Source organism: Lotus japonicus, chromosome 6 (genome assembly GCF_012489685.1).
Source record: "Lotus japonicus ecotype B-129 chromosome 6, LjGifu_v1.2".
NCBI classification, from domain to species: Eukaryota; Viridiplantae; Streptophyta; class Magnoliopsida; order Fabales; family Fabaceae; genus Lotus; species Lotus japonicus.
The window spans coordinates 21192363-21206395 of NC_080046.1; the positions used below are offsets into that span (position 1 = coordinate 21192363).

Here is a 14033-nt window from a genome sequence, read left to right on the forward strand (position 1 = left end):
CAACTGCTCCACGGAGAGCGCAAGAGGCAGTGACAGGTATCACGCCTGCGGCTTTGCAACAAATGTTAGATACCTTGCAGAAGGTGCAGTCCCAAAACGAGCAGTTGCAAGCCCAAGTTGAGTATCTTACTCAGCGGCAGAATTTTAAGCAAGAACAACGCCTGGAGGCGGAGGATGTAGTTGAATTCCAACCTTTTGTTCCAGCCATCACTAGGGTGGACATTCCAAAGCACCTGCAAACCATGGCATTAGACGCCTTTTCGGGCGAATCTGATCCTATGGAGCATCTTAGATACTTCAATACTAAAATGGTGATCGGCGGGGCGTCGGATGCGGTAAAATGTCGATTATTGCCTTCCACGTTCAAGGGCATGGCGATGCAGTGGTTCATTCGACAACCGCCCTTCTCCATTGATAATTTCACTGATCTGTCCACTAAGTTTCTGACTCAATTTTCCGCCAATAAAACCACAAAAGCAACAATGTTTGATCTCATCAGCATACATCAGCAACCAGGCGAGAAATTAAAAACCTACATGGCACGCTTCAGCAAGATGGCGGTGCAGTTGGAGGATGAAAATCCAGATGTCTGTTTGGCGTCATTCAAAAATGGCCTTCGGGCGGGAGATTTGAATAGAGACTTAACAAGGCGACCGGCGAAGGATATGATGGATCTTCGCGCTCGTGTTCAAGAGTTCATATTGATTGAGCAAGATGACCAGAAGAAACAAGAAAGAGAGGAAGGACGTAAGCAGTCTCAATCTGGCGGTGTTTCACAAGACAAATCTAAGGCGGGGAAGGAAACCAGGATAGCGCAAACCCCCCGTGTACCAAGACCGGGACCATACCACAACTCTAAACCTGGCTTTCAAAATACATGGCACAGAAACTCACAAGGTCCCGCTGCTGCCACAGCTGGTCAGCCTGGTGCTTCGCCAACGCCAATCCCACTTACTAAGTTGAATGCACCCTTAAGTACCATTTTAAGGGCGGTTGGACAGACCAACGTTGTGCAGTACCCACCACCCCCACGGCGGCCGCCAGCTAACGTGGACACCAATAGGTGGTGCGAGTACCACAGAGCGTTGGGGCATACGACAGATAATTGCTGGAATTTAAGACGGGAAATTGATCGCTTGATTAAAGCTGGCCATTTGGCAAACTTTGTCAAAGACACAGCAGCGCCGGAGGTAGCTAAAATCACTCAAGGGGACAAAGGTAAAGGTAAAGAGATAGTTGAAGAGTTGGGCGATCCTGCTGGGGAATGCTTATCTATTGCAGGAGGATTTGGCGGGGGTGCAATTTCAAGTAAGGCTAGAAAACGCTACGTGGCGGCAGTACACTCAGTACAGGAGTCGAACGAAGGCGAGTGTTGGGTGAATCATTCCCCTATTATATTCACCCCTCAGGATTTTGCGCATGTAATTCCCCATGACAACGATCCAATTGTGGTAACAATTAGGGTTAACAATTATGTGACAAAGAAGGTATTCTTAGACCAGGGATCTTCGGCAGATATCATCTATGGAGATGCCTTTGATCGCTTGGGACTAAAGGAATCAGATTTGAAACCATACAGGGGAACTTTGGTGGGATTTACAGGAGACCGTGTCAGTGTGCGGGGATACGTCGAAATTCCGACTGCCTTTGGAGAAGGAGAGTTTGTCAAGAAGTTTCAAGTAAAGTACTTAGTATTGGCGTGTAGAGCCAATTACAACGTACTCTTGGGGCGAGACACCCTCAACAAGGTCTGCGCGGTCATCTCAACTGCTCATTTAACTGTTAAATATCCCGCCTGCAACGGGAAGGTCGGGATATTGCGTGTAGACCAGAATGCAGCAAGGGAATGCTATTTGAGGAGCGTGGCGCTCTATGGGCGGAAGGCCGCCAAGGAGAGCCACCGAATTACAGAAATCTTCCCACAAGAAGGATTTAGCTTGGACCCAAGAGATGATGCTGATGATTTTCGCCCACAACCGCTGGAGGAAACCAAGCAGGTGCAAGTCAAGGACAAGTTTCTAAAGATTGGCAGTGGTTTGACAACAGAACAAGAGGACAGACTAATCACCCTTCTGGGTGATAATCTAGATCTCTTCGCATGGACCATCAATGATGTACCAGGGATTGATCCCAAGGTGATCACTCATAAACTAGCCATACGACCAGGGGCGACCCCGGTCATCCAACCAAGGCGAAGAATGAGTGAAGAAAAGAACAAGGCTGTACAAGTAGAGACTGAAAAATTGATCAAGGCCCGCTTCATCCGTGAGGTACAGTACCCAACGTGGCTCGCCAATGTGGTAATGGTCAAGAAGGCCAATGGGAAATGGCGAATGTGCACGGACTACACGAGCCTGAACAAAGTGTGTCCCAAAGATTCGTACCCACTTCCCAATGTTGACAAGCTTGTGGATGGAGCTTCAGGGAATGAACTTTTAAGTCTCATGGACGCTTATTCGGGCTATAATCAGATTATGATGCATCCCTCGGATGAGGAAAGTACAGCATTCATGACCAATCAGGCGAACTATTGTTACAAGACAATGCCTTTTGGTTTGAAAAATGCAGGAGCTACGTACCAACGGCTCATGGACAAAATTTTTTCAAAGCAAGTAGGCAGGAATATGGAGGTGTATGTGGATGACATGATTGTAAAATCCGCCAGGGCTAGTGATCATGGTGGCGACCTTAAAGAAGCGTTTGATCAGTTAAGAACATATCAAATGAAGTTAAACCCTGAGAAGTGTTCTTTTGGGATCCAGGGAGGAAAATTCTTGGGATTTATGTTAACATCAAGAGGAATAGAAGTAAACCCAGATAAGGGAAGGGCGATCTTGGAAATGAAAAGCCCAACAAGTGTAAAGGAGGTTCAGCGTTTGACAGGGCGAATGGCCGCCTTGTCACGTTTCTTGCCAATGGCGGGTGACAAAGCAGCCCCGTTCTTCACATGTTTAAAAAAGAATTCAAAGTTTCAGTGGACAGAGGAATGCGAACAAGCTTTTACCAAATTGAAAGAAACATTGGCCACATTACCGGTACTCTCCAAGCCAACACCAGGCGTTCCATTAGTGCTCTATTTGGCGGTTACTGACAAGGCGGTAAGTACGGTTTTGCTCCAGGAAGAAGGAAAAAAGCAGAAAGTTATATATTTCGTGAGCCATACTTTACAGGGGGCAGAATTGCGGTACCAAAAAATTGAAAAGGCGGCTTTGGCGATTCTGAAAACTGCAAGGCGCCTCAGACCTTACTTCCAAAGTTTCCAAGTCAAAATTAAAACTGATGTTCCCTTAAGGCAAGTACTTCAGAAGCCTGATTTATCAGGGCGATTGGTTAGCTGGTCAGTTGAGCTGTCAGAGTATGACTTGCAATATGAGCCAAGGGGCCAAGTCACAATCCAGAGTTTAATTGACTTCGTGGCGGAATTAACACCCACTGAAGGAGAGAAGACTCAAGGAGAATGGGTCCTGTCTGTGGATGGATCCTCTAATAACACTGGAAGTGGGGCGGGAATAACAATCGAAAGTCCAGATAAAATGATCATTGAACAGTCTCTCAAGTTCGAGTTCAAGGCGAGCAATAATCAATCTGAGTACGAGGCTCTGATTGCCGGCTTAAGGTTGGCCATTGAATTGGGAGTCCAGAAGTTATTTATCAAAGGAGATTCGCAGTTAGTGGTTAAACAAGTGAAAGGTGAGTACCAGGTGAAGGATCCGCAACTGTCCAAATATTTGGAAGTGGTGCGCAGATTGATGATGGAGGTCAAAGAAATCAAAATAGAACATGTCCCGAGGGGACAAAATGAGAGGGCTGATGTATTGGCGAAGTTGGCAAGCACAGGGAAATTGGGCAACTACCAGACAGTCATTCAAGAAACCCTGCCTCGCCCGAGCATTGATTTGGTAGAAATAAAGTTGAAAGCTGTAAAGTCAGTCAATGAGGGCGAGCTATCTTGGATGGAATCGATTAAAACCTTCTTAGAGAACCCACCAAAGGAGGATGATTTGAACACTAGAACAAAACGCAGGGAAGCCAGTTTCTACACACTGGTGGATGGTGAGTTGTATCGGCGAGGAATCATGTCTCCCATGCTCAAATGTGTCGATACCAAGGACGCCCTCGGAATAATGGCGGAAGTCCACGAAGGCGTGTGTTCTAGTCATATTGGCGGGCGATCCTTGGCAGTTAAGGTGATAAGAGCAGGATTCTATTGGCCAACCATGAAGAAGGATTGTTTGGAGTATGTTAAGAAATGTGAAAAATGTCAAGTCTTTTCTGACCTGCACAAGGCTCCACCAGAAGAATTAACAACCATGATGGCGCCTTGGCCGTTCGCCATGTGGGGGACCGATATCTTAGGACCATTCCCTGTGGCGAAAGCACAAATGAAGTACATCATCGTGGCGGTTGATTACTTCACTAAATGGATAGAAGCCGAGGCGGTGGCGACTATCACAGCTGCCAAGGTCAGGAACTTCCTGTGGCGAAGGATCGTTTGTAGATTTGGGGTCCCCATGGCGTTAGTAATGGATAATGGGACCCAATTCACAAGTAGTGTTACCCGGGAATTCTGTGCAGAAATGGGAATCGAGATGCGATTTGCCTCTGTAGAACATCCACAGACCAATGGGCAGGCTGAATCGGCTAACAAAGTTATCCTGAAGGGTTTAAAGAAGAAACTGGATGAAGCAAAAGGGCTTTGGGCGGAGGAACTACCAGGCGTTCTTTGGGCATACAACACCACGGAGCAGTCAAGCACAAAGGAAACCCCGTATCGTCTAACTTATGGAACTGACGCCATGCTCCCAGTGGAAATTGAAAACCAAAATTGGCGAGTGGCTCGGTTTAATGAAAATGACAACGGAGAAAACTTAATAGCAAATCTAATTATGCTGCCCGAGGAACAACGAGAGGCCCACATAAGAAATGAGGCGGGAAAAGTGAAGGTGGCAAGAAAGTTCTCAACAAAAGTGGTGCCAAGAAAAATGAGGGTAGGAGACTTAGTGCTCCGAAAAAATACAATACCCGATAAACACAACAAACTCTCACCCAACTGGGGCGGGCCTTACAGGATTATTGGCGATGTTGGAGGAGGAGCTTATAAGTTGGAACAACTAAGCGGTCAAAAGGTTCCACGAACATGGAACGCCTCTCATCTAAAGCAGTATTTTAGTTAGTAGAAACAACAAATGTGAATGAAGTCGCACTCTTTTTCCCTTTCTTTGGAAAGGTTTTTAATGAGGCGACAATTGTAATGAAGGGACAATTGTTCCCATACGAAGGAAAATTAATGAAAAGATCATTTCAACAGAATCGTATGTTTTTTGAATTTTTATTACGAGTTCATGCAATGCAAATCGTATCAAGGTATGCAAATACCGCGAGTAAACCTTTCGGAATAAGAAAGTATCGCCTTCAAAAGTTAAAAGCCTTGGCAATTCTAGTGGCCACTAGAAACCAAGCCTCGTCGAAAAATCGGCTAAGGTATATAACAACGAAAGTTGGGAACAACTAAAAACAACGAATGAACTTAAGATGATATCCATTTAAAGTAGAGAAAAGGGGGCGATGCCCATACATGATTTGGAATGAAAATAAAACGGGGCAATGCCCAAAGAAAAATTTCAACTTCATAAAATAAAAACAAATTCAAGCCAGGTTCTCGTTGTTGGCGTTGTTGCCCTGGCTTGTCCCAGCTTGAGGATCTTCCTTCCCTTGATCCTCATTCCTGTGCTGCTCATTCCCATCCTCACCATCTTCTTCAGGCTCACTCTCATCATTGAATTGGGGAAGGAGATCGAGGCTAATGTCATCATCACCAACTACTTGACCATCCTTGATCTCCTTCAGCCACCCAATGCGGGAAAGATCAAAGCCCGGCTCAACTACACTGATCTGCTCTTTGGCCGCCAGAAAGCCTTGAGCATATTGGAGAGAAGCACGCCCTAGGATGGAAGCATTCAGGCGATCATGTTTCTTCTCCAACTTTTGATATTTGGCTTGAATGGCAGTGTGCTTGTCATTTATGGCTTCTTTAAGAGACTTGGTCTTTTGAAGAAGCAGGTCCGAAGCAGCCAAGTCTTCAGTTAATTTCGCACACTTCTCCTCAGCAGATTTCAGCTTGTTGTTGGCGGTCTCAGCATCAGTTTTAGCCTGTTCATAGGCTGCCTTGTAATCAGCTACCTTCTTCTCAAAACGGTTTTTGGCTGAGATCAACTCTTTCACACACTGAGCCATTCCCGCTACAGTACTGGCGGCAGAAAGCGCGTGATGGATCGCCATGGAAGCAATGTTGGGGGGACCTTGACCGGAAATGTCCTTGTGAATCCGGTTGTCAAAAGTACGGGTCATGAATTCCAGCCCATTGAAGTGAGGATCCGACAAGCTCAGCAAGGGGGGAGGAGCTTCGCCACCAATGGCTGAACTAGGGCCAGCCTGGCCAAATGGAGTTGATGGGCGGTTGATCAGCGTGCTTGGATCTTGTTGAGGGGGCGGGACATTGTCATGTCCCTTCTTTTTCTCAGCTGGACGAGTTTTTGAATCAAGAGTTGATTGGTGGAGAGGCTTACCACCAGCAGCACTTGAAGTTTTTTGACGTTTAGGGTCCCTGACGTTGTCAGAACCCGAGGTACCTTCATTCTTCTTCTTCTGCTCAGTTTCGGCGGCCCTCTTTTTCGCCGCCGCAGCAGACTGGGCGAGGTACTCCTTCATCTTGAGTGGGTTCGCGTCAACCTTGCCTTTTCCCATCGTAGCTGTACGGAAAACATCAATTAGACGAGATACATGAACAAAAAGAAAAAGAAGTTACGTACAAAGATTATAAACTTACTAAAAAATTGATTTAAAGTGCCGGACTTCGACGCCTCAATCAAGTCATGACCGGAAATTACTGGTAGTGTGCGGAGGTAATCGGCGACGCCTTGTTCAGATTCATCCAAGGCGTCGTATGAAACAGATATTTTTCGGCGAGGGTTCTTTGTCCAGTAAAAAGGGAAGAGGGGGTTATTGTCAGAATCTCGGAACAAGTTCTTTATTTCGGGCGACTCCACAACTTTAAAGTATTTCTTCTGCCATACTTTGTAATGGCTTTTAAGGGCGGTAAACCGACTCATGTTCTTACGGGCTAATAGTGGAACCCATTTCACAGAAGTAGGTTTAGTGGTGACTGATTTATAGAAAAGGAAGAACAAGGGATAGGTTGGAGTGAAACTCAAGTGTTCACAAAGAATTTCAAAGCAGCGGAGGAAACCCCAGGCGTTGGGCTGGAGTTGGCAAGGCGCCACATTCAGAAAAGAAAGAACGTGACATATAAACGGCGAGAAAGGAAGTTTAATGTTTAAATCTAAGAAGAAATAGCCATAAACAAAGAAAAAATCGGGCGATCCATCGTCTGGTTCTTTACGCAACAGAACACAGTCATCTTCGCCACATGGGAGGACATTCAACAGATGATCTTCATTATTCGAGGTGGCGGGATCTATCTTCGTGAACCCTTGAGCAGAAATTCGAAGCGAACTAATGCTCCCAACGCTGCTCCAGATAGAATGCAACAGACATTTATCTTCAACTAAATGCACGTCAGAGCGCCATTCAGGTGAAGACAAATCTCCATTAGAGGAGAGAATTGAGTCTACAGAGCCGGCGGGACCGGAATCATCATGGGTAGAAGGCGAGGAATGAATTTCAATTATAGAGGGGGCGACAACTTCCTCCTCCGTGGAGGGTGAAGAAAGTTCTAGGGAAGAAAGGCTAGCGTTTGGTAAAGACATGCGAGGCAGTTTCATAAAAAGAAGATGAACAGAGTTAAAAGAAGAAAGAAGATGAACAGAGTCAGAGAAAAAAGAAGTAAACGAAGAGTCTCAAGAAAGAGAAAAACTAACCAGAGGGAGAACCGTGAATTTGAGAAAGGAGAACGTCGGCGATAGGGGAGCACCGCGCAATGACGACGGCCGGAGGAAGAAAAGGTTCACCGGAGTTCAAAGAAGAGAATGAAAGCTGCGGTGAAAAGGGTTTTCAGAGCAAAAGTTTTAAGAAAGTGAAAAATGAAAAGTGAAAAGGGGATTTTATAGAGAGAAAGGAAGAGAGAGAATGAGTGGGGGAAGATCGTGGGATCGTGGGATTTGAAATTCGAAAAGTTAGGAAGCGAAAAGACATTACTCCTCGAGACGCGCAACTGAAGATTGCATTTATAACAAATGATGACGAAATCCCGGAAAATAAGGATACGTGCGTCAGTTGAAAAGACGTGGTTGGCGGTTATGATTAATGGCGACATATCTTTGAAACGGCAACAAAGGTGGCGAAGCGTGAAAATGGCGATGTAACAACGAAGGTAAAATGGCGATGAACGAATAAACAATAGCGGCGAACTACTAGGTAACATGATGAAGACATTTCAACTCTCTACTCGAGTCTCATGTCTTGGGGGCATGTGGACTGGGCGGGACATAAAGAAGATTATGTCCCGCCCAAAATGAACAAATAATCATTGAAGATAGCCATGGCGGGAAAGGCAACATGACGAGCTTCATTGCCCTCCCTTAGGTGATGGACCCACAAGCCAGCTGGAAGATTCCTTTGGATTTGTCTTATATGTACGGGGATTTGGGCCCTGATTGTCAGGCCCAAATATAGGAAAGATCCATATCATGACCACCCCCTCTATAAAAGGGGAGGTCATCCACTTGTACGAAACCAACTTTTTCAGCATTAATGAGAATATTCCTTTTATGGTAGTTTTGCTATTTTAGTGCTCTGCTAGGGTTTACTTTTTGTCTCTCTTACATAAGCTTGCCCTAGTACAGAACAGGTGTACATAAGAAAGGAAAGGTTCTAGAACAAAGGAAATTCAAACTCCAACCTAGAGGGGATGATCCATTTCAAGTGCTGAGAAGATCAATGACAATGCCTACAAGATAGAACTTCCCGGTGAGTATAACATAAACTCAACTTTTAATGTGGCTGATTTGTCTCTCTTTGATGCAGATGGTGGAGACTTTGATGTGAGGTCAAATCCTCTTCAAGAGAGAGAGGAAATGATGAGGAAAAGATCAAGGGCAAGGACCAAGGGGAACTTAAGGGACTTGGAGGAACAATGACGAGGTCCAGAACCAAAAAGACCAAAAAGAGGCTCTTCAGCAAGTTTTGGCAACAATTCTTGAAGTTGGAGTCAATTTGGAAGATGTGAAGCTCAAATTAGTTAATTGTCTCATGGCAAATGAAAAGAAGGGGCGAACCATGGAGGCTGAGTTATGTTGAATAAAGGCCCAAATGAGAGTAAGAGTGGCAGCCAAATTCCTTGTGAATTGCTCCGCTGAGACTGTTTGTTTTAATTTGAAGTTGTTAAGTCCAATAAAGCCTAAACCATCAAGGGTTGATTTCGGCCTATGCAACTGATGGGGAGGGCGACATGGCGTGAATGAGACTTCTTAAGGCTTAGAATTTCAGTTTCCATTGGGGTTATTCAGCACCATGAATTTCCATCATTGGAGTTAATGCTTTGTCTTGTTTTTTAATGTAATAATGGTCCAACCATTAAGGCTTTCATTCAGCCTTTGTAGCTGATGATGAGGAGCCAATTAGTGTCTTAAAGAGTTAGTTTTCCAGTTACAAGTAGGAATAATTGGCTCCATGAATTAGTCTTTCCAGGAATAATAGTGTCTTATTGTCTTGTGTCAAGTTTGTAACCAAGAAAGCACAATGGCAGGCACCTTATAAGCTGCGCCCTCTTTCCTTGTTGAACACATCATGAATTTTTTTTTGAGTTTTCAAATTCAATTCTTGAGAGTGATTCTCTTGTTTCTTGAGTGATTCAAGAAAATTGACTCGGCAAAGGATTGTCATCTCTTTTGTGTGACGTCTTCACCTTCCATTTCATGAAGACGTACTCCTTCCTTACCACTTTCAGCCCTAGCACGTTACAAGACCATCACCTTCCTTTATTTTCTGTGCTTTTTCTGGCAAAGACCAATTCCTAGGCAATCCCTTTCAGCCCTTGAATCTTCTTAGGGCATATCAAAGGTCGAAAATTCATGATATTTAAGTCTAGCCAATTAAACTTGCCCTTTAGCCTCTACACAATAAGGTAGAGGTGCTCCACTTATCTTTTGCAACTCATCGTTTATTTCTTCCCAAATTGTTGTCTTAAATGTTGAACTTTGCAACTGCCCCTTTTACACCAGATTATAAATTATTTCAACGAATGCCTTTGTGTTTTGGTTTGTCCATTCGATGGTCTCTCCCTTCTTACTTTTTCCTCCCTATCTTATGCAAATAATTTCATATTAAACCAATACACTAATGATTTTTTAATGATTTTTTTCATCCAATAGACAACAAAGCATACTAATATATCAAATCATACCGACGCCGCAATGAAAATATTTCAGTTAACAATAGCAAAGCAAGGAAAAAATGAGACAATAATACCAAACCATCAGATCTATAGCATGTTCAGTACATGACCTCTGGTATTTACATCGGCCTAAAAATCAACTTCTTAAATTTCAAGTCTGTATTATACCCATGATTAATGTTTCACAGCTATTGGCAATAATCCACTGGAAATATTTGAGTGACTAATGAATTTCAAAACATTGCTCAATGACAACATGACTCTTTTAGAAACACAATTTTCCTCTCAAAATAGATGGGAAGGCACAGCACCCAAATAAACGTGCGTGAAATCGAGCAGTACTGCAGAGGTCACACCATCAAATATACACATTCCAGGTAACACTTGAGCAGATTCAAAATTATAATGTGCAGACTTCTACTGCAACTCTCAATAGAACAGTACTGCAGAGGTCACACCATCATAATTCTTTTTTCAGACAACACAACATTATTCAATCAGACATAACATAACACACTAAGCCTATAGGAGAGTTTCTGCTCACTTCATAAATGGGTTTGATGGATTACATACAAAGGTGGTGAGAAACTTTTAATTCAGTTTTGAGATGAATAATTTGACAGTGAGACATAGACTAACAATACCTAAACTAAATAGCCCACAGATATAAAGATATTGATTGCATAAAAAAATGAAAGGCATGTGATTTGAAATTGATTGCATAAGAAAAGAAAAACATGTGTTAAGACTGCCTTAAAATATTTTCCTGGCCAAGAAAATAGAAACCCCCAGGATAAACATTAACTGTCGACTAAAGCTATGGAAAACATCTTTGTGGAATGGTTTATGAAATATGGAAAATAGTCAAAGAGAATGATCTCATATTAGTCCAGTGTCTGATATGTTCATCAAACTCCAACCTTCCAGTCCACCACTAGATCTGTAACAAAACAAACAAGCTCCCTAACCCAAAGAAACATTAGAAGAAAAAGGGGAACACAAACAGGAAAATAAATTGTGGCCACAGGTTTAGTAGGGAGAACGTATATGCGATCACATATTTGAAGAGAAGGTCCATTCGTTATAACAGTGAGACAGTTAAATAGTTCAAATAAAATCACACTATGGCCTTCAAAATGCTAAATTAATCTCATAAATGGCATTAATTTGAGGTGAAGTAGTTAAGATTCTCGACCAGATAACAAAGTTTACTATCATGTAAAAAGTTCACAACCTCTTAACTTACATGCACCCTTTAGGCTGTGCCAACTACTCAATTTCTCTTAATGATCTAAATATGAGAACAGGAGAACCCAAAGACGTTCAGATTTCTCAACCCAAAAATATTGGCAGCAGATTGGAGAGACTGCTAGGACATGGACAAAGCTGCAACTAGTTGTCATCATCATAGTCCAATATGTGGTGCAGAGGCAAAGCTTGAAGGACGTATCTAAAATAGTGAATATTGTAACATGCTTCCAGAAAATATTTGTCTAAACTATCATGAGAAGGACCCTGCTAAATGTGACCCCATATTTTCCAAACAGGTAGCACAAACTCAACTGAGAAGTTTCTCAGGATTACCTCTCTCTCAAACTTATGCTCTTACGCTTCTGACTTATAGCATAACGTCTTGCCATGGCAGGATTATAGAATTTCCTCATATGATCTGAGAGCTTATGAATGGCATGAAGATCACCAAGATCTGAAAGTTGGATCAAAAAGGAATCAAACTTTTTATAAGGCAATTTTATTCCCTTGTTTATCACTTCTTCTAAAAGAGAACAAGCTTCTTCTGTTTTATTGCAGTTAAATAGCCCCTCGATCATCACGCAATATGTGTCAGTGTCCAGATTGCAGCCCCTCTTTTCCATTTCCTGCCAAGTCTCAAATGCCCCATCAGGATCATCCATCTCAAAAAACATTGAGATCAGCATATTGTAAGTCTGGACACTAGGGATACATCTCAATTCAATCATTCTTCCATATAGTTTAAGGGCTTCCTCAGACTTTTTATTGTCACAAAGGACCCTGAGGAAACAATTATAAGTAACAATATCAGGTGGGTAACCTTTGTTTCCCATCTCTTCCAAGAACTTGTAAGCTTCATCTATCTTTCCACACAAACACACTCCTTCAATTATATCCTTGTATGTTGTGACATCAGGAAGACAACCACTGCTGATCATATACCCCATAAGTTTAAAACATTCCTCCATTCTATCATTTTGAGCAAGAGTGACAATCATAATTGCATAAGTCTTGGCAGTGGGAGATGATATGGTTGAACCTTTTGTCCTCATGAACTCAAAAAGATCCACTGCCTCTGTAATCATTCCTGCTTTGCAGTAGGTATCAAGGGCTGTGTTATATGTGAAATTGTCAGGCCTATGACCCAGTTGAATCATTTCTTCCAGCAATTTCATTCCTCTAGTTGGGCTTCTAACTCTACACCACCCGAAAACCAATATATTATATGTTTCTGCATTAGTGTTGATTATCTTTCTCATTTTCTTATATAGCCCTTCAGCATACTCAACCAAGCAACACTTGCAAAGTGCATCCAACAGCAAGTTAAATGCATTTATTTCCGGTTGCGTCTTCACTCTTATCCTCTTCTTCTTTGCAAACTTCTGCACATGAGTTAGATACTTCTCAGTATATTTTCTCAAAATGGTCATGAGAACTTCAACCGGAACTGTACTCTTGTTCTTCCTCTTCATATAATCCAACATATCACAAACTATCCGAAACTGTTTCACCTTGTACTTCGTGCTCGACAAAATGTCCATCATATCATTGTAAGCACAAGGCTCATGTGAATAATTTTCTTGATTACCAGCCCATGTGAAAAACCTAAATGCAATTTTCTCATCATATCGGAGCCTATGCAGCACCCCCGTAACCAATGGGGTGGACAATGGGATGGCTAATTGGTCAAGAGCTTTCTCCAAATTGTTAAATCCATGTAAGTTATCCATCATGGTATTACACACCTTATCAACATCACTGTCTAACTGAACAACATTACTCATACCAGAACCAAAATCTGTGGTTGTGGTCGCGGTCGTGGTCGCGGGGACAGTCTCCGAGCAATAACAGCGCATGGAAAAATGATATGCAACAGAGGAGTTCATGGGAAACGAAGATTGAATCAAGGGATTACTAGAAGCATATGATAATGGTATTATTTGGCTATAAGTAGAGGAGTAGTGAAAAACAGAAAACCTTGATGATTGAAGTGTGGTTTCAATTTGTGGCAGAACTTTATTTCTAAAGAGACAATAATAATGATGGGTGGATGATGAAAATGAAGGGTTATTTAGAGAATTTATGTACCTATGAAACATGCCCATCAACATCATTTTGCTATTTGGAATTGAAGGCGTTGTTCCAAACAAGAGGCAGGCGAAGAAGATGCACTTTTGAGTTCTGGATGTAGGTTGATTTTGTCAGGAACGGAGGAAGGAGCTTAGTGTGGTGTTGGTAATGGTGGATGATGAATTGTTGGGAACCTTGTGCCCTTATGTTCAGACCCGAGAACGGCAACCGGGGTGAATAATGGAAAATGAAAAGTTATGGGTGTTCAAGGGAATTAGATTTCCCACCCCTGGTTTAGAATTCCCACCCCATTTAAAAGTGGGGAAAAACCAATATTACCCCTCCGTGTTTTAGTCCGAAT

At 42.8% G+C, this 14033-nt stretch overlaps 1 protein-coding gene across 1 annotated transcript; it reads right to left on the reverse strand.

Annotated features, from left to right (window-relative positions):
* Nucleotides 1-11481: 11481 nt before the first annotated feature.
* Nucleotides 11482-13919, reverse strand: LOC130726118 (pentatricopeptide repeat-containing protein At1g73400, mitochondrial). The gene has a single exon (XM_057577348.1). It carries the CDS (start codon nucleotides 13714-13716, stop codon nucleotides 11932-11934), a length of 1785 nt encoding a protein of 594 aa, XP_057433331.1. The 5' UTR covers nucleotides 13717-13919; the 3' UTR covers nucleotides 11482-11931.
* Between the last annotated feature and the right edge of the window lie 114 nt (nucleotides 13920-14033).